The sequence below is a fragment of the Brassica napus genome, chromosome A9, assembly GCF_020379485.1.
Source record: "Brassica napus cultivar Da-Ae chromosome A9, Da-Ae, whole genome shotgun sequence".
Lineage (NCBI taxonomy): Eukaryota > Viridiplantae > Streptophyta > Magnoliopsida > Brassicales > Brassicaceae > Brassica > Brassica napus.
In genome coordinates this window covers 19,893,951-19,913,804 of record NC_063442.1, presented here as the reverse complement: position 1 = coordinate 19,913,804, position 19,854 = coordinate 19,893,951, and the positions used below count along the sequence as shown (strand labels likewise).

Sequence of the window (19,854 nt, the reverse complement as noted above, 5' to 3'; positions counted from 1 at the left end):
TGCCGCTCCACTCACATGAAACATGCGTCCCAGAGACGTGGCTTCGGATTGATCACTCGTCAACACGTGGCAAAACTTCCGGAAGCTCTCTATTTGGGCTTTAATGTTTAATTAAGCTTTCTTCAGCTGTATAATTATCTGATACCAAATGTATAATGTCCAATGGGCCATATCAATGAAACTTCAGTTGACCAAAAAAAAAAAGATGTATATTGTTTATTTTTTTCTGTTAGGTTAATATCATATATGAGTAAATTTAGGATATTTTGTTAAGTTTCTAAGTAGTGGTCTAACTTAGACTTTTGTATGGTAGATAAATTAGGACCCTAAATTAATAGATTAGATGCTACATGTCATGTTCATTCACTTAACTAGCCACCTAGACCTAGTCATGCTACCAACAATATTCCAATCAAGCAAGAACAATCAATAAATAACAACCATGACATCAATCAACATCACCATATCTCATACTTTATTTACTGTAAAACAACAAGCATAACCACAACGCACCTTGGCATTTAGAACAAGATAAAGATATTTTATGGGTCACATCGGGTTTTCGGATCTCCTAAATAAAATATGGGTTCTAGGATAGACTGACAATAATCAGGAAAAATATAATTTCAGATTTGGATTTAGGACGCAAAACTAAGCCGGAGAGGAAAGGTTATGTAGCATCCCCGATCCTGGATAGGATCGTCCGGGACGAGTCATGGTGCGAGGAAACACACCAATCAGGTCACATAACCTAAAGACAAGCGTATCATGGTCCAAAACGTGGTTAAGGGAATCAGGTAGCTGGAACGTAACCAAAATAAGGCAGAGGCAAGCTCAAAGGAGCTGGACAAGTGAGCTGGTAGCTGGACGAGATCCGGGTGAAGCTCGATGAAGTGAGTGATCAGAAGGATCATGGGAAAACTAAGTCTAGGTCTTGAAATAGACCAAGGGACTTAGAAGGATTGAAGAAGATAAAGGAATCAAGCTGGACACAGTGTATAGCAGCTGAGCGAGGCAGTAAGCAAGCTCGACCAGCTAGGTGAAGTGTAGTACAGCTCGGTGTAGCTCACTGAAGTGTAGGTCAGCTCCCTGAGCTGGATTGTCTAGCCCACTCAGCTAAGTCAGCTTGGGATCAGCTCAACTCAGCTGGACTGAGTGTTCAGGTCTCGGGCAGTTGGGCCGGGTCTGGACAGTGGCCGGGCCATGTGGGCCACCCGTGTGTGCCGATGGGCTGGTTGGCTCTTGGGATTGAGCCAGGAGCATGGGAATCCCTGTGGGATTGCTTTGGACATTTCCAGGAGTGTTTTGACAGTTCTAGGACGTCTTGTAACTGCCAGAGGCGTAAGGGTATGATCTGGACCATTGATTAAATCAATGGCCAGAAATGATATCGAAGGGATGCAATGGTTAAGAAGTGACCACCCCTTCTCCTATATAAGGAAGTCAAGTCCGTGACTTTTCAGGCAGGCCAGGGCTTCCTCCTACACCCTGAAACACAAAGAAAAACATAGAAAAGACAGAGTTGGTCGGATTCAACATCCAACCCCAAGAGTGGTGTGAAGGCCACAAAGAGGCAGTTTTGGGAAAGATCAGAGGGGAAGTTATGAACGACCCTTTGATTGGTTTTGATTAATGTTGACATCACCCAAAGCATCCTCCAGGACTTGAGAACACACGCAAATAGTCAGGGAAAAAGAGGGATGGCTGGATTCCATTTCCTATGGCCAAGAGAGCCTTAAGGAGAGAGGTGTGTGGGAAGGCAGTTTCATGGGAGTTGGGAACGACCCTGTGATGGTGTTTGCTCATGGATGCTCACGTCCTAGGCTTCCTCTATGTCTAGGGAACACACGCAAATGGTCAGGAGAGAAGGTAGAAGGCCGGACTCCACTTCCAATGGCATGGACAACCTTGAAGGCGGATGCAGTGCAGAAATCGGTTTGATGGGAGATCAATGGAAGGGAACATTGGTGCGACCCATAGAGATATCCTATCAATACTGGAAGTATATGATAAGGTTTGATAGAGGCGTGCACTGGAGTTGCATGGCCGAACACAATAAGAGGAGGCACATGATCTAATCAGATCATGTATAAGGTAACCAATTTTATAATTATTTTCTAGTTTGTATTTCTGTATCTTGTGGTGCAGTTAAGGCGAAGTATGGCACGCCCCTTGGAGACCATATGTGCTGATGTAAACTAAGGATCTAGGACCCTGAGAGAAGGGCGGATCTTAGTTGATCTAACTCATCCATGTGGGATGGAAGTTAGAGGCCACTCATTGGATAGTGATCCATGATGGATCATGGTGTGTGTTGGATCTGATCATGGTGTGAATCAATGATCCGACTCATGGAGGAGACACATGGGGGTCCTAGTACATGAGGAACCATGTGGAGTGCAAGGTCCAATTCGTTTGGAACCAGCAGCAAGCCGTGGAGGTGAGTAAGGCCAGTACTAAGTGGCATAAACCACAAGTATGGGGTCGGGTGTGTTTATCCAAGGAATGCCGTGTGTTATCTGGTCTTGGGCAAGGATGGACGACCTGATCCATAGGTGATGGATCAAAGTGTCTGATCTGATTGATCAGAGGATGCACCGGTTGTAAGAGCAAGATTGATCGGGTTCATTGGGACATGGTTCCATGGCCGGTTAGGTAAGTGTGAAGACTCATCAGTTCTGAGTCATGTGGGGTGGTTGGTTGATAGAATTAGGATCTGATGGGCATTATTAGTCCATGAGAGGACTTGGCTCCAGGGGAGTATACGCTTAATACTTAATAGCACTGAATTTTAATTAATTTTTGGAGCACTTTTGGAAGTGGCCAGAAATGTAGCTGAAGACTTCCCAAAGGTACTTGGTCTGTGGGGATGGTTGGCTGAGTGACTAAGTACCAAAGGGAAGAGTTTATGCAGGTATAAGAGAGCTGTACGAGTAGACGGGGAGCTGGTCGAAGCTACCTCACAGCTCTATCAGCTGGACGAGAGTGATGGAACCTCAAGTGAAGTGGTTCAGTTCAGCTAGTTGGATGAGCTAGCTAAACAGCTAAGTCAGCTGGGAAAATGAGCTAACAAGCTCCGTGGATGTGGCAAAGGTATGATCTAGCAATGTTGCATAGATCTAGGTAGAATGGTTATGGGAATGGAACCTCTGATTTGTATGACTTAATTTGGAATCGGGATTGACCTTGGAGCTAGCTGGTAGTTGAGTATACTAACCATTAGCTGAGGTGATTCGACCAGACAAGTATTATATTGGTCTTAGACCAATGGTTAAGTAGATATTATTCCGCTGTGCATAAGTTGAAATGATCTAAGCTAGGAAATGACTAAGATAGTCTTAAGCTAAGATCTAAGTTAGCCCTCGCCTATGGGCGATAATATAGAGGGCAAAATTTTGAGAGGTTCGGTCAGTGTATGGACCGAGCGACGTGAGGTATCGACCGCGGCTTAGGCAGCCGGGTCGGGGCCTTACAAGTTGGTATCAGAGCATGCTTGATCCTGTTAAGGACAGTGCTCAAAGATGTTGAGTTCCAAACCGAAATTATTTCTGAAAACTGAGATGACTTGGAACCTTGGCTGTGGTGAGCCAAGAGAGAGTTGAGGTAAGATTGGGTTACATGCTTGAGTTGAGAAGAGTTTCCAGCAATTGTCTTATTTTCAACAACCATAAAAGAGTCCAAACTTTTTAAAAATGGGTGGACGTAAGACAATTGTTAAGTTTGAAATAGTAGAAATTCCAATCCAAACTCAACTTTGTTATTCAAGACAAACTTCGATTACAACCTTAGACAACAATTCAAGGAGTCTCTATCTCTTGATATCAATTCTTCTCTTACGAAACTCTGCTAGTGAATCGCCTCAAGACTATCGTCTCCACTATTATTTTCATATAACAAATCAGATAAAACTAAAATAAAAGAATACAAACACTTATATGAAATTTTAAGTTTATAACTGCCAAAAACTCTCTACGAGTCAGAGTCTTTCATTCCACTGCTTTTTTGAACTTGATTAGAAGTTCCCACCTGTTCCTCTTGGTTCTCTACTTCCTTTGACTCCAGCACTCTTTTCCCTTGTTTCTTCTTCGGGTAATACACATGTAAAGGTGTATCAACAATGCAACTCCAAAGCTTGCAGCAACAAGTGCCCCCATCTTTGGTTCATAAAATGTCTCTCAAAGAGATTGAAAACAAGAAAGCCAAGGGAATCTGTTATTGATGTGGTGCCAAAGATAATCATGGGCATCAATGTTCGGGCAAAGAGCTGAAAATAATGTTTATAGACATGGAATAGTGAAGACAACTTTGAGAATGGAGATCCAAAACTGTTTCAGATTACAAGTGTCCTTTAACATGATGATGTGCAATAACCAAAAGAAAAATCAACAACACCAAAGAAAGCAACAATCCCCAAAGGACCAAACAAGGGAATCACATGAGGCATTGTCGAAGCAAATTCCAGTCTCACCATGAGGACAAGATGAAAGTGTTGATAGACCCCAAACTCCTTGAAAAGTGAAAACATTTACTTGGAGAGGAACATTTAAAATTTGAAAAAGGTGTAGATAATCCCCTATATATTAATCTTGGAGCATTTTTGTAGCCAATTGTCATCACGAGAATGATACAAATGATCATATATCTTAGGGGTAGACGCTCGGATATACTTTTGGGTTCGTATCGGGTATTTCAGTATAAAGGTATAGAACCCATTCGGGTATTTTTACATTTCAAGTCGGGTTTGGATATTTTGGGTTGGGTTCATATATTTAAATTTTGAAGAAAAAAATAAATAAATTATTTATTGTTTAAGTTTTTCGTATTTAAAATATATTTTAACTTAACTGGTTTTCTAATTTTTAAAAGACTAAACTATTAATAGGTTAGAAAGACAGTAATTTAGTTGTTGTTTTGAAATTTTAGATGCAACTTTTGTTAATACAATAAACAAGAGCTTGATATGTATTTTAAGTGAGTAGCAAATGATTTTGTCCATAATTATATTTATATTATCTAATTTTGAGCAATAAGCATCATTAATATAAATATTTTGAATAAAATGAGAAAAATAAACTACAAATATAGGGATAAATATATTTATATTTGGCTATCTTCGGATATCCGTTCGGATTCAGATATTACCCGAACTAGTAAATAAGTAATTTTTTTATTGTTCTTGAATTAGATAATTTTAGCCCGAGCTGGTGAATATATACTAGACATGCATTTATATTTCGAGTATGTATTTATATTATATAACAGCTTGATATATTAGATTTGAACACTAACATGTTAATATAGTTTGCCGGTGATTTTTTTTTCAAAATTTTGATTCTTAGATATGTATCTGGAGTGAAACTAATTTTTACAGATGTCTATTTTTTTTAAATTGACACTTATGTAATTCACCGAATTCATAGAAGAAGTTAAAAAAAGAAACTTAACTCATATCAATGAAACAAAGACTGGAACGAAAGAATAATTTTATAGAGGTATAAAATGAAATCACTTATGAAGAGTCAATAGTAAAAAAAATCGAAAGCAGAAAACCTAATCCCCAGTTGTCATAATACAATCGATGTTGCCTATTTGGTTTTGGTGATTTGTGTCAGCCGCAAAACTTAATTTTTTTTTGTGCATATGAAGTCTTAAAATTTTTAAAATGAGATATAATATGTTAACTATTCAACAACGATGATATATTTAAAAGACCAACATTTGTATTCGTCATTTTATAATCGATAAAAATTTTAGTATTGCAAAATGTTAAAACTATTTAATAAATAAACACTATTATAAAAACTCACTGTCATCTGGTTTAGAATATTTAGAAATTTCACATATTTATTGTTAGTTTCTTTATGATTAAAATTTCCTTTATGTAATGCTTGTACCAGGGCTTATATATTAATATATAAGGGACTTTTGATTCTAATAAAATCATCCATTAGACATTAAAGAAAGCAGTTGTTGGTTCCTCTTATAAACAAAGAAGGAATGTTTCGGTTTCTCGAATTACTTTTGTTAATATTCTTAAATAAACAAACATCTTGGTAAATATCATTGGTGGTATATACCACAAAGCCAAGTACCAATGTTTTTGACCCCAAACTGTACAAGAAGTTATTATATCTTGACACTGACCGACAATAGTGTAGGGAATGGATTTAACCACCCCACAAGGCCTAAAGAATAGAAGGCCTGGCTCGGATTAGGTAAAGCGATGGCTCGATTTGTCGGCTCAAGAGTCAGGTCTCTCGGCTTGTCTCTAGAGTATTTTTAGTCGATCATCGTCGACTAAAGTGTATTCGGCTTGGTGGCTGCTCGGACGCATATGGGCCTTTCGGCCCAGCAGGGGAGGCTCATCAAGACGGCGTAAGCTAGGTCAAAGATGAAGCTTTAGGATGATTATATAAAGGAAAGGGGAAGCAACGAGAGAAGGATCCGAAACTCTTGACTGACACTTGGCGGCTAGATTAGAGTTTTCACCTCTACTTCATCACGCCGTTGTTTGTACTTTTCCGGTAGCTTTTCGAGCCACCGGTTTTCTTTCTGTCGCACTCTTCTCATTTTCTTTGTAACCGACTGAACGTTCTCAACGACCATTAATAAGACGTCTTTGTTAAACCCACATCTTCTTTATCACCGTTTTCCGATCAAACAGTTGGCGCCCACCGTGGGGCCTCTAGCAAAGTAACGTCCAAACGATGGTTGTTAGCAACGACAGTTTTTCGTCGGGCGAGGAGCGCGAAGCTCTCGAGGAGACGCCGGCTCCAGAAGCGACACCTACGCCGACGCCAGCAACTCCACTGCCCCCTCCTGCGTCCATGGAGACTATCCTGGCGCGCCTCGCCCAACAAGAGGCGGCGCAGAAGGCGGCGGTTGACCAGATCACGGCGATAGCAAAGATCCTCGCTCCTCTCGCCGCAAACGCCGAAGCTTCAACGGTGCAATATCGTTGACACTTGACCGAACAACCGACGTAGCACCTACTCGGGACAACGACCGCCAAAGCGCCGATAACGACATCAACGCACACACCGCAAGCGAACTCGCCGCGTTGAAACAATCGGTCCTCGATATCAACTCCAAGATCCACCAGGTGACGACGTCCGCACCCCAAATCGAGCATGTGCTCGCAGAGTCTCTTCGTACGCCCTTTACGCAAAAGGTTACCGGTGTGCGGCTCCAAAAGATGGAGAAGCTCCGTCTCCCCACCTTCAAAGGTCTCTCTGACCCTTCTAGCCACGTCACGTCTTTCGACATAGCGATGTGACACGCGAACCTAACCGACAAAGAAAAAGACGCCGGCTTTTGCCAACTCTTCATCGAAACCCTAGAAGGACCGGCCCTCACTTGGTTCACCGGCCTCAGAGAGAACTTCGTCGACTATTTTCACGACCTCCGACGGCCTTTCTCAAGAACTATATCATGTTCACTAACCAAGAGGCGACCGTGTCAGATTTGTGGAACCTCACCCACGCCAACGGCCAAAGCCTCCGCGACTTCATGGAGAAGTTTAAGGCTATTGTCTCGAAGATTGATATTCCGGATCATATCACCGTTAAGTCTTTGATGAACACCTTATACGTCAAATCCTCTTTCCGTCAGGATCTCTACCGATACCCGATAAAATCTGTCTCCGACGCCATTGCTCGCTCTCACAACTTTATCCGCATGGAAGAAGACACAAGAGCGAAATTCGCAAAAGAAGCGGCAGCGAAACAGCAACCCGCCCGAACAAACGACACCCGCCCCGAGCCCCGACAACACTCCTCCGGTGGAAAAACCACTCAAAAGCAAGGCTACGTCAGCTTGGTTGACGATGAGGAATCCCCAAAATCAGCAGCTGTCATGCGGGAAAAAGGCTGGAACCACTAGGATCGAGAGCCCGATCAGAAGCAGTTAAGCTCAGCCGAACCAGCGAGCTCAAACTCCGAGGAACCGAAAAAATAGTGCCTCTACCACAAAAGGGATTCCCATGATACGAAGGAATGCAAGGTCCTCATTGGGCAGTTTTTCGACGGAATCACCAACGGGACAATCCAGATGCCCGCTTCTCCTCAGACACCAAAAAACAGCAAAAGCTGGAGCAAGAATAAGGAGAAGAAGGCCCAGAAGTCTCAGAAAAACACGCCCCAGAGCAAGGAGAGAGCAAGCCCTGAGCGCGCCCCCATCAACAATGTCGGCCATGCCGACGATTCATCAGAAGATGAACATCTGCGTCACCGGCGACGAGTGGAAGTCATACTCTCTCGACCTTGTGACTCCTCCGAAGACGACGTCCCGACAGCGCAACCAGATCTGCGCGATAAACTGAACAGTCAGGACAAGCAACCTCTCGCTCCCTCGATAACGGGCGGAGACCTGCGCACTCTCCTCAAGCGAAAGAGCACAAAGAACGAAAACACAGGAACTGCCGATCTCCGTGCGACCATCTCAAAATGCAAAGCCCGGAGATTCGGTCAAATTGGCGACCTTCGTGACCACCTCAATTCGAAATCCGACGATCTGTGAGTATAACTCAACCGTTCAAAAGGGTCCGATCTGCGACGATGCCTCGAATCAAAGAAGAAACAGCCCACAAAAACTCCCGAGTTCGAGAACACAACTGACGATTTGAAGAAGCAACTCGAATCAATACGGGCTAACCGAGCCCCGCACATTAACGTCATAATGGGCGGATCACCACCTTGCGGAGACTCGGTTTGGGCCGTCAAAGATTACAAACGTCAAGCAACCACCTCTCAAAAGTGGCCCTCTCCAGTCGAACGCTTCGAACGAATGTTATAACACTTAGAGAGATAAGGGAAAGAGAGAGAAAGTACCTTTGATCGCGGAGAAAAACTTGAAGAAATGAGAGAGGGTCTGCATATTTATAAGGAAAAGAGAGGGGAAAACTCGAGGCGTCATCATTAGGTCTATTCGGGCCTAAATGGGCCTCGAAATTCTCCCTAAAAACCCAGCGGATCCTCGCGACGGTTCGGCTTCTCGGCGTATTTATTGGGAAAAAGGAAGGGGAAACTCGAGGTGTCATCATTAAGTCTAATCGGGCCTAAATGGGCCTCGAAACTCTCCCAGAAAACCCAGCGGACCCTCGCGACGGTTCAGCTTCTCGTCTTAATTAACCATCGGTCACCTTATATCGGATTAGATCAACGGTTAATCAAGACATGTCAGCTAGAACCAGGGTACCCGCGACTCAACGACCTCAAGCGAAAATGTCCCGGAACCCTTCTTCCGACACAACAACCAAAAGAAGCGATAAAACCTCCACTGCTATTTCCGAGAGAAACGACGCCGCGCAACTCACCGACCAACCGTTCTAACCTTCCGACAGGTCTTCTATTCCTTCAAACCCTCGAACTCCAAAATCTATCATGAGCTAGACAGCACTTCGCTCACTGATGGACTGGAGGGGGACTTACTGTAGGGGATGGATTTAACCACCCCACAAGGCCCAAATAATAGAAGGCCTGGCCCGGATTAGGTAAAGCGATGGCTCGATTAGTCGGCTCAAGAGTCAGGTCTCTCGGCTTGTCTCTAGAGTACTTTTAGTCGATCATCATCGACTAAAGTGTATTCGGCTCGGTGGCTGCTCGGACGCATATGAGCCTTTCGGCCAAGCAGGGGAGGCCCATCAAGACGGCGTAAGCTAGGTCAAGGATGAAGCATCAGGATGACTATATAAAGGAAAGGGGAAGCTACGAGAGAAGGATCCGAAACTCTTGACTGACACTTGGCGGCTAGATTAGGGTTTTCACCTCTGCTTCATCTCGCCGTTGTTTGTACTTTTCCGGTAGCTCTTCGAGCCACCGGCTTTCTTTCTGTCGCACTCTTCTCATTTCCTTTGTAACCGACTGAACGTTCTCACCGACCATTAATAAGACGTCTTTGTTAAACCCACATCTTCTTTATCACCGTTTTCCGATCAAACAGTTGGCGCCCACCGTGGGGCCTCTAGCAAAGTAACGTCCGCACGATGGTTGTTAGCAACGACAGTTCTTCGTCGGGCGAGGAGCGCGAAGCTCTCGAGGCGACGCCGGCTCCAGAAGCGACACCTACACCGACGCCAGCAACACCACTGCCCCCTCCTGCATCCATGGAGACTATCCTGGCGCGCCTCGCCCAACAAGAGGCGGCGCAGAAGGCGGTGGTTGACCAGATCACGGCGATAGCAAAGATCCTCGCTCCTCTCGCCGCAAACGCCGAAGCTTCAACGGTGCAATATCGTCGACACTTGACCGAACAACCGACGTAGCACCTACTCGGGACAACGACCGCCAAAGCGCCGATAACGACATCAACGCACACACTGCAAGCGAACTCGCCGCGTTGAAACAATCGGTCCTCGATATCAACTCGAAGATCCACCAGGTGACGACGTCTGCACCCCAAATCGAGCATGTGCTCGCAGAGTCTCTTCGTACGCCCTTTACGCAAAAGGTTACCGGTGTGCGGCTCCAGAAGATGGAGAAGCTCCGTCTCCCCACCTTCAAAGGTCTCTCTGACCCTTCTATCCACGTCACGTCTTTCAACATAGCGATGCGACACGCGAACCTAACCGACGAAGAAAAAGACGCTGGCTTTTGCCAACTCTTCGTCGAAACCCTAGAAGGACCGGCCCTCACTTGGTTCACCGGCCTCAGAGAGAACTTCGTCGACTGTTTTCACGACCTCTCGACGGCCTTTCTCAAGAACTATATCATGTTCACTAACCAAGAGGCGACCGTGTCAGATTTGTGGAACCTCACTCATGCCAACGGCCAAAGCCTCCGCGACTTCATAGAGAATCTTAAGGCTATTGTCTCGAAGATTGATATTCCGGATCATATCGCCGTTGAGTCTTTGATGAACAACTTACACGTCAAATCCTCTTTTCGTTAGTATCTCTACCGATACCCGATAAAATCTGTCTCCGACGCCATTGCTCGCTCTCACAACTTTATCCGCATGGAAGAAGACACAAGAGTAAAATTCGCAAAAGAAGCGGCAGCGAAACAGCAACCCGCCCGAACAAACGACACCCGCCCCGAGCCCCGACAGAACTCCTCCGGTGGAAAGACCACTCAAAAGCAAGGCTAAATCAGCTCGGTTGACGATGAGGAATCCCCAAAATCAGCAGCTGTCATGCGAGAAAAAGGCTGGAACCACTAGGATCGAGAGCCCGCTCAGAAGCAGTTAAGCTCAGCCGAACCAGCGAGCTCAAACTCCGAGGAACCGAAAAAATAGTGCCTCTACCACAAAAGGGATTCCCATGATACGAAGAAATGCAAGGTCCTCATCGGGCAGTTTTTCGACGGAATCACCAAAGGGACAATCCAGATGCCCGCTTCTCCTCAGTCACCAAAAAACAGCAAAAGCTGGAGCAAGAAGGCCCAGAAGTCTCAGAAAAACACGCCCCAGAGCGAGGAGAGAGCAAGCCCTGAGCGCGCCCCCATCAACAATGTCGGCCCTGCCGACGATTCATCAGAAGACGAACATCTGCGTCGCCGGCGAGGAGTGGAAGTCATACTCTCTCGACCTTGTGACTCCCCCGAAGACGACGTCCCGACAGCGCAACCAGATCTGCGCGATAAACTAAACAGTCAGGACAAGCAACCTCGCGCTCCCTCGGTAACGGGCGGAGACCTGCGCACTCTCCTCAAGCGAAAGAGCGCAACGAACGAAAACACAGGAACTGCCGATCTCCGTGCGACCATCTCAAAATGCAACGCCCGGACCCGGAGAGTTGGTCAAATTGGCGACCTTCGTGACCAGCTCAATTCGAAATCCGACGATCTGCGAGTACAGCTCAACCGTTCGAAAGGGTCCTATCTGCGACGACGCCTCGAATCAAAGAAGAAACAGCCCACAAAAACTCCCAAGTTCGAGAACACAACTGACGATTTGAGGAAGCAACCCGAATCAATACGGGCTAACCGAGCCCCGCACATTAACGTCATAATGGGCGGATCACCACCTTGTGGAGACTCGATTCGGGCCGTCAAAGATTACAAACTTCAAGCAACCACCTCTCAAAAGTGGCCCTCTCCAGTCGAACGCTTCGAACGAATGTTATAACACTTAGAGATATAAGGGAAAGAGAGAGAAAGTACCTTTGATCGCGGAGAAAAACTTGAAGAAATGAGAGAGAGTCTGCATATTTATAAGGAAAAGAGAGGGGGAAACTCGAGGCGTCATCATTAGGTCTATTCGGGCCTAAATGGGCCTCGAAATTCTCCCTAAAAACCCAGCGGATCCTCGCGACGGTTCGGCTTCTCGGCGTATTTATTGGAAAAAAGGAAGGGGAAACTCGAGGCGTCATCATTAAGTCTAATCGGGCCTAAATGGGCCTCGAACTCTCCCAAAAAACTCAGCGGACCCTCGCGACGGTTCAGCTTCTCGTCTTAATTAACCATCGGTCACCTTATATCGGATTAGACCAACAGTTAATCAAGACACGTCAGGTAGAACCCGGGTATCCGCGACTCAACGACCTCAAGCGAGAATGTCCCGGAACCATTCCTGCGACACAACAACCAAAAGAAGCGATAAAACCTCCACTGCTATTTCCGAGAGAAACGACGCCGTGCGACTCACCGACCAACCGTTCTACCCTTCCGACAGGTCTTCTATTTCTTCAAACCCTCGAACTCCAAAATCTATCATGAGCTAGACAGCACTTCGCTCACTGATGGACTGGAGGGGGACTTACTGTAGGAGATGGATTTAACCACCCCACAAGGCCCAAAGAATAGAAGGCCTGGCCCGGATTAGGTAAAGCGATGGCTCGATCAGTCGGCTCAAGAGTCAGGCCTCTCGGCCTGTCTCTAGAGTACTTTTAGTCAATCATCGTCGACTAAAATGTATTCGGCTCGATGGCTGCTCGGACGCATATGGGCCTTTCAGCCCAGCAGGGGAAGCCCATCAACACAGCGTAAGCTAGGTTAAAGATGAAGCATCAGGACGACTATATAAAGGAAAGGGGAAGCAACGAGAGAAGGATCCGAAACTCTTGACTGATACTTGGCAGCTAGATTAGGATTTTCACCTCTGCTTCATCTCACCGTTGTTTGTACTTTTCCGGTAGCTTCTATCGCACTCTTCTCATTTTCTTTGTAACCGACTGAGCGTTCTCACCGACCATTAATAAGACGTTTTGTTTAAACCCACAACTTCTTTATCACCGTTTTCCGATCAAACAAATGGGCTGTTTTTTTTTTAATACATCCATCGATCTTGGAAAACACTCGATGGCTCTAAAGCAATCCTTATATGTATCATAACCTAAAAGTTGTGACAACTTGCATGAAGTCCTTGAAAAAAAAAGGATTAAAGACTAGAGAATACGAATTTCTCAGAACACATTGCTTATTAAACTTATGAAGACTCGGAACATATTTCTTCTGACTTCTTCACTTGGAAGCTTCAGTTGACCCAGTTGTTTTGTTGACCTCTACAGGACACTGAGATACATATGGTTTCAGCTGTAAAATAAAAAAATTGTTCCATCAGCAAAACTAAAGCACATGACCACCTTAAAGCATGTAGTAAGCATTTCATTGCAGATTCGTAATAGACAAAAATTGCAATAAACAAGATCATCATCAGGATCACAAACCTAAGACTTGTAAAAGGGATTCACTATTCGATATTGATGAATCAAAGAAAAAGGAAACATAGGGTGAAATAAAAACCTTAAAGCCGGTCAGATCAGGGATCACGTAGTTTGGCAATTTATCTGGCTGCACAACATATCCTCCTGCAAAACAATGTCACAACACTTAGACAGAAGTAAAAGTAAAGCCTGAAAACAAATGAAAATCGTTTATATTACAAATATTATGATTCTACAATGATGAATTTGAGAAAACATTAATCAGTCATAAGCTACTAAACAATAGCTCACCGAAACAGATCAATTCTCAAATTCCAATCATCAAATGATGTAATATTATACATCTACTATTATCATTTTTTGACAAAAGAATCTGAATTAACTTAGCTAATGATATATAAATTCAAAGAACTGAAAGAAGGAATGAGATTTGAAAGAAAAGAAACCTTTTTTGGTGTGGAAACCAGTAGATTTGCAGTTTTTGCCCTTGTAAAAGTCTCTTGGAGCTCGCTTGGGGGAGAGAATATCAAGTGAGGACGCTCTCTTCCGTCGGAAAGATCTTCCAATCGCCGATAACAACCCTAGCGTCATCCTCGCTAATCTTATATCAATCTGGAGTGAAAAAGTTATAAAGATCGATGAATATCAAAGATCATAAATGTTGATACAAACAAATCAAAGTTGAACATCAACTGATATAGGAAAGAGAAAGTGATAGCGTCGCCCGTCGGAGAATTTGGAGAAGATCGGTGTGGACTGTGGAGAGAGAGAGTGTGAATGGGTTTAGGGTTTTTCTGATAAGGCATGGGTGGGGGAATATATTTGGAATAGGCCCAAACTTGAATTAAGCCCATCAACTGAAATGTGTGTGTTTGTGTTTTCATAATGGTAAGTCTTATATGTAACTTTTGTCTACCATGTTTATTACGAGAAATATAATTGAGAACTAAATTTTTGCAACGGAGCTCTCACGTTAAAAGTTAGAGCGGTTAATATCATTTATACTCTTAATGAATAAACTATCTAAATTAATTAAAAAATAAAATGAATTTCAAATCTATCTAATCAAAAAATGATTAAAATTAATAATAAATTGTTTATACTCTTAATAAATATACTAAATAAATTAGTCAAAAATAAAAACAAATGATCTGATTAAATAAGTGATTAAAATTAATAACAATAAGAATTACCTAAAATATAAGAGAAATTACCACAAATAACATATTTATAGTACCACTTTTCATGTTTACACTAACCATTTTTACCCTCATTTTTAATGAAAGGTAAAAGACAATTATACCCTTAGGGTTAACAAATCTAGATTTAGGGTTTAGAGTTGAGGGGTGGAGTAGGATTTTTAGAATGTGAAATTTAGGATTCTAATAAGTATATAAATAAATACTTAAAAAATATATAAAAATATTAGTTAACCCCTTAGGGTTAACTATTCTAGATTTAGGGTTTAGAGTTGAGAGATGGAGTAGAATTTTTAGAATGTGAAATTTAGGATTCTAATAAGTATATAAATAAATACTTAAAAATATATATAAATTTTTTTTTAAAAAAAATAGTTTCAAACATAATTTTCGTTTTTCAAAAAGATAATTCTTAGATATATTATGTTGTTATCTGAAAATAATATTTTATTATAAAATTTATAGTTAGATATAAAAAAATTTATAATTAAATGCTAATGATTTTCTAAAATAATTCTAATATGTGAATGTTTTTAAAATTTAACACAACAATAACCATTTATATATTTTGATAAAAACTAAAGAATATATATTAATAATATTTTATTTATATGTTATATTAGATAATTGACTATAAGTAAATATACTAAAATTCTCAAAAATAAATATAGTTTTTAAACAAAAGATAATTCCTAAATATATTGTGTTTTTATCTGAAAATATTTATTTTTATTATTAAATATAAATTTTAGTGTTTGATTTATCTTGTTAAAAACATAAATAATAATTTCTAATGTTGGTTTTGATTTAATAATTATAAATATATAAATATTTATAAGAACACTATGCCCGCATATGCGGACATAACACCTAGTTAAGTTTAAACTGCAGACCTACTGGTTTATTGCTCTATTTCGATCTGATTACCTAGATAACCTCAAATTTGAATAATAAAATAACATTAGAAATATATTATTAAAGATGTCATATTAATTTAAAATCTCTTATATATTAAAAGAGAAACATTACAACATTTGAGTTATCCATGTGTCATCACCACAATGATTCTTAGAATCTCTAGAAAAATAGGTTGGTTCATCTATAATAAGCTTTTATTAAACTAACCTTCAATTAATTATTAATGTTTTTCATTCTTCCCATAAAAAATGTTGGAATTGTCTAATCTGGTTAAAGTATATATGACAATTAATGATTTTGAATAATAAAGATTTGATAAAAATTAGTGTATCCTCTATCATTTTTTTTTCATTTTAACTTATTGATATAAATTAAACATCCACATTAACCATATAATCTAGATTTAGATTTTTTCGTATATTTTATATTTTGAATTCTGAAAAACGAATATAAATTACTAAAACTGTTAAAAGTCTTACATCATATTTTTTTGAACCATAGTTCAAAAATTTTTGTTATGAAAAAATACAAATGACTACAAAATCATATAAGTATGAAGACTCATTTAATAAATATTAAGATTAAATATATATATATAAAAATACAAATGCACTCATTTAACTACATATCATATAAAATACCTTAAAAAATTAATTTTGAAAATTTCTTTGAACATTTTTTTTGATAAAATCTTTGAACAAATATTGAAAATTTAATAGTTAAATTTTAAACTTTGCATTAATTTTTTTTAAAAAAATTATAAATTACAAAAACTATTAAATATCGGACAATAAATATTTTTGTTATCAGTGACTTAAAGTTTATGTTATAACAAGATACAAATGATTAAAAATTAATATGAGTAGAAAAAATTATTTAATAAATATCATTATTAAAAAATATACTATATATCTAGGGGTTTTTGCAAAGTTGACCCAAAACTTAAAGTCAACCACAAAAGTAACCTATGAATTTTTTGAAAATTACATTTTACCTATTCACCCCACAAGTTCAAATTATTCACGAAAATGCCATTAATTTTTTTTCCGAAAATGGGCTTTTTGCTCTCTCAACCTCATCATCTTCAAGTATTTACAAGATTATCATTGCCATCAATACACCAACCACCATGAACAACCAATTTGAAGCTTATAATGCACCTAAAATTGATTTACACTTCCTCTTTTCTGAATTCTTATGAATTTAAAACAACATCTCTTTACTTTCTCTCCATATTCATCGAAAGAAACCCAAGATTTTGATTTTAATTTTTTTATGGTTCATACATGTATTGAAGGTTACGATTCTTGGTGGATCACTTTCGTTTGAGCTTTCGTGTGCTTGGAGAAGACTTTTGTGTGCTAAGGAAGCTATCTCACTAATTTAAGGTATGAAATTGAGTTTTTATCCGGATCTGTTCGCGAAGAAGACTTCTGGGTAAGTCTTCTTCGCATAGACGACTTACCTGGAAGTCGTCTGGTCAAAGGAGAGGTTAATTTTGCAATTCACTTTTAAATTTGTTTCTAGAGACGACTTATATTGAAGTTGTCCACTTTTGTTTGGTTTAAAAATTCCCGAGAAAACCAGAGACGACTTCCATGTAAGTCGTTTGGGATAAAAAGGTTAGTTTTGCAATTGACCGGATTGTATTAGAAATTTGACTTTCCTAGACGACTTCCATGTAAGTCGTCTAGTAGAAAACCAAAAATTCGATATTTTATCATAACGAGACGACTTCCATGTAAGTCGTCTCAGGTTAGTTTTACAATTGGAAAATAAAATTAAAATATTTAATTTACTCTAGATGACTTCCATGTATATATGTATATACTAGGGGTTGACCCGTCCAACGGGCGGGTGAGTTTATAATACAATTATTCTAAGTTTTTTATAATTTTATTGGACACTTGAAAATGTGTGTTTAAATGTTTGTTCTGAAGTAGTTTAATTGTTGTGTATTGACCATTGTGTGTGTTGTTGTTTCATTTTTTTACCTGATACTGTATATATTATGGTGGAGCTCGGTTGTTTGTTCCATAGTGAAGCAATGTGTGAGTTTGTTTGTGTTTTTGTGCGGTGATGATGTTTTCAGTTAATAGGTTTAACGCATGGTGTGATGAAGAGGAATGTTTTATTTAATTTTGTATATGATTTGGTATTTACATTTTAGCAAGGTACTTGTCGATATCGTGTTGTGAAACTTGGTTATGTGAGAGTGATTCTGTATATTTTGTTGCGTAGTTATGGGGTTCTGGTTGGGTAACTACTGAGTTGCGTGAGAGTTTGTGGGATGTAACCGGCGTGTTTAACCATGGCTATCTTCCATCAACACATGTGTTGTGATATTTGTTAGGGTGGAAAGTTTTAGTTATGATCTAAGTTGCTTGCTTAGCAAGATAGCTCACCTTGGGACGGTTGGGGATTGATGGTAGCTAGACATCCTCTCAAAGCTCGAGCATTGAGTCCAGCATAAGGCACTGTTTTCCTGACATCACTTTGTCGAGGTTTCTTCTTTACCATTAGGTAATGATTAGAGGAGCTCCTATGCAGCAAAAGTAGAGAGCCAAGTATTTGTGTAAATTTTAACGCTCAGGAGCTTCAATCATTCAGTTTTGAGAGAGTAAGTTTTGAGAGAGTAGGTGTTCAGCATATTTTCAAGCCTCTGTTGTTATTTGAAACCTTTTTGTCCAATGGGTTAACATGTTCTAATCAATGGTGGATCAAGAAAATATTTTGACTGGGGGCAAAATTAATTAGTTAAATAGTGATATTATAATATATAAATATTTTATATCTTTTAAAAAAATTAGAAGAAAACTAAACCAGTAAAATAATACAAATATTTTTTTTAAATAAAAGAACTATAATACTAGAACTGTTTGTTATGAAAACAAAAATATTCAAAAGACAATCGAATCTGAATGATGAATAATTAATGAACAAAAAAATTAAGAAAAGGCAGGTGAGAAAAAAGAAAAAAAAAAGAGGTGAGAAATAGGAAGGAGAACGACAGGTGAAGCCGTGGAGGAAAGAGGAATCAGAAAAAGTAAGAAAAATAAAGGGGGCAGATGGGCTTTGAACTGTGGTCCAGTGGGAGCATCGTAGTAGATTTAACCATATGAACTGTAAAATCCTGGATATTTCTAATACATATAAAATTTTGTATAGTTTTAGTGGGAGCAGCTGCCCCCTCCTTGGACACTGTAGATCCGCCCCTGGTTCTAATCATATGTAACGTCTGGCGCAATTATTAGAGGATGTGTTTATGAGCAATAACATGCATGCAGTTTTTGTTTGTATATAGTTACTTGAACAAAACACCGGCGAACAATTTTTTTTTTAATAATGGATGAATATATAAGAGTGATGGAATAATTTTGTTAGAGGACTAGAGTATTTATTAACCGGCTGTATGTGGAGATTCTTTTCCTTGCAAACACTGCAAGAGTTCCATAAATATTTTTTTCTGAAAATGTTAAAGACTTTTCTTGACCAATCCATTTGCATGTGACGACCAGCCATATATCAAAGAATGCCTCAAGAATTCTGTGAGTATCTATCTTTCACTATATCAGTTATTTATAATTATATATTTTCAATACTTTTATCATTTGCTCATAATCATATATTATTGTTTGGCATGAGAAACTATGCGTATGAGTTGTTTAACAGATTGTCGCTAATAGCTTCGTCTTCTGAAACAGTTGCAGATTTTGACCTCACTGCAACTCTTCATCATAAAAAAGATTACCGCAAGCATGAAGTCCAATATCTAATCGTGCAACAACCATTGAAGAATCAGTTTCATTTACTACAAGAAACAGTCCTTAGGTGACTCGATCTCTTTCCTTTTCTCACTTCATCGCTATGCACAAAAAGAATCTCACTTCTTACTGCATAAAAATCCCCACCAAAAAAGGGGTTTTTGACAATAAAAATCTTAGGAATACTCTTTTGCAGTGTTTGCAAGGAACGAGAAGTATCTGTTGGGAAAGAAAAGGGGAAGCCTTTTGTGTATTCGTAAGATTTTTATTGTTCAAAAACCCCTTTTTTGGTGGGGTCCGTTGTCGGCCACCAAATGTTCTATCTCTTGACGTAACGATGATATTTGCTTTGTTACGTAGAGACCTTTAATCT

At 40.1% G+C, this 19,854-nt stretch overlaps 1 protein-coding gene across 2 annotated transcripts; it reads right to left on the bottom strand.

The window, feature by feature from the left end:
* Positions 1-13,236: 13,236 nt before the first annotated feature.
* On the bottom strand, positions 13,237-14,419 carry LOC111212569 (39S ribosomal protein L41-A, mitochondrial). Of its 2 annotated transcripts, none has more exons than XM_022714127.2 (4): positions 14,294-14,419; positions 14,047-14,212; positions 13,680-13,744; positions 13,237-13,469 (listed from the first exon to the last, which is right to left on the bottom strand). In XM_022714127.2, exons 2-4 carry the CDS (start codon positions 14,189-14,191, stop codon positions 13,398-13,400), a joined length of 282 nt encoding a protein of 93 aa, XP_022569848.1. In that variant the 5' UTR covers positions 14,192-14,212; positions 14,294-14,419; the 3' UTR covers positions 13,237-13,397. The 2 variants fall into 2 exon arrangements, with proteins under 2 accessions (XP_022569848.1, XP_048596851.1); XM_048740894.1 differs by having other exon boundaries at positions 14,047-14,217; positions 14,294-14,408.
* Positions 14,420-19,854: the final 5,435 nt, after the last annotated feature.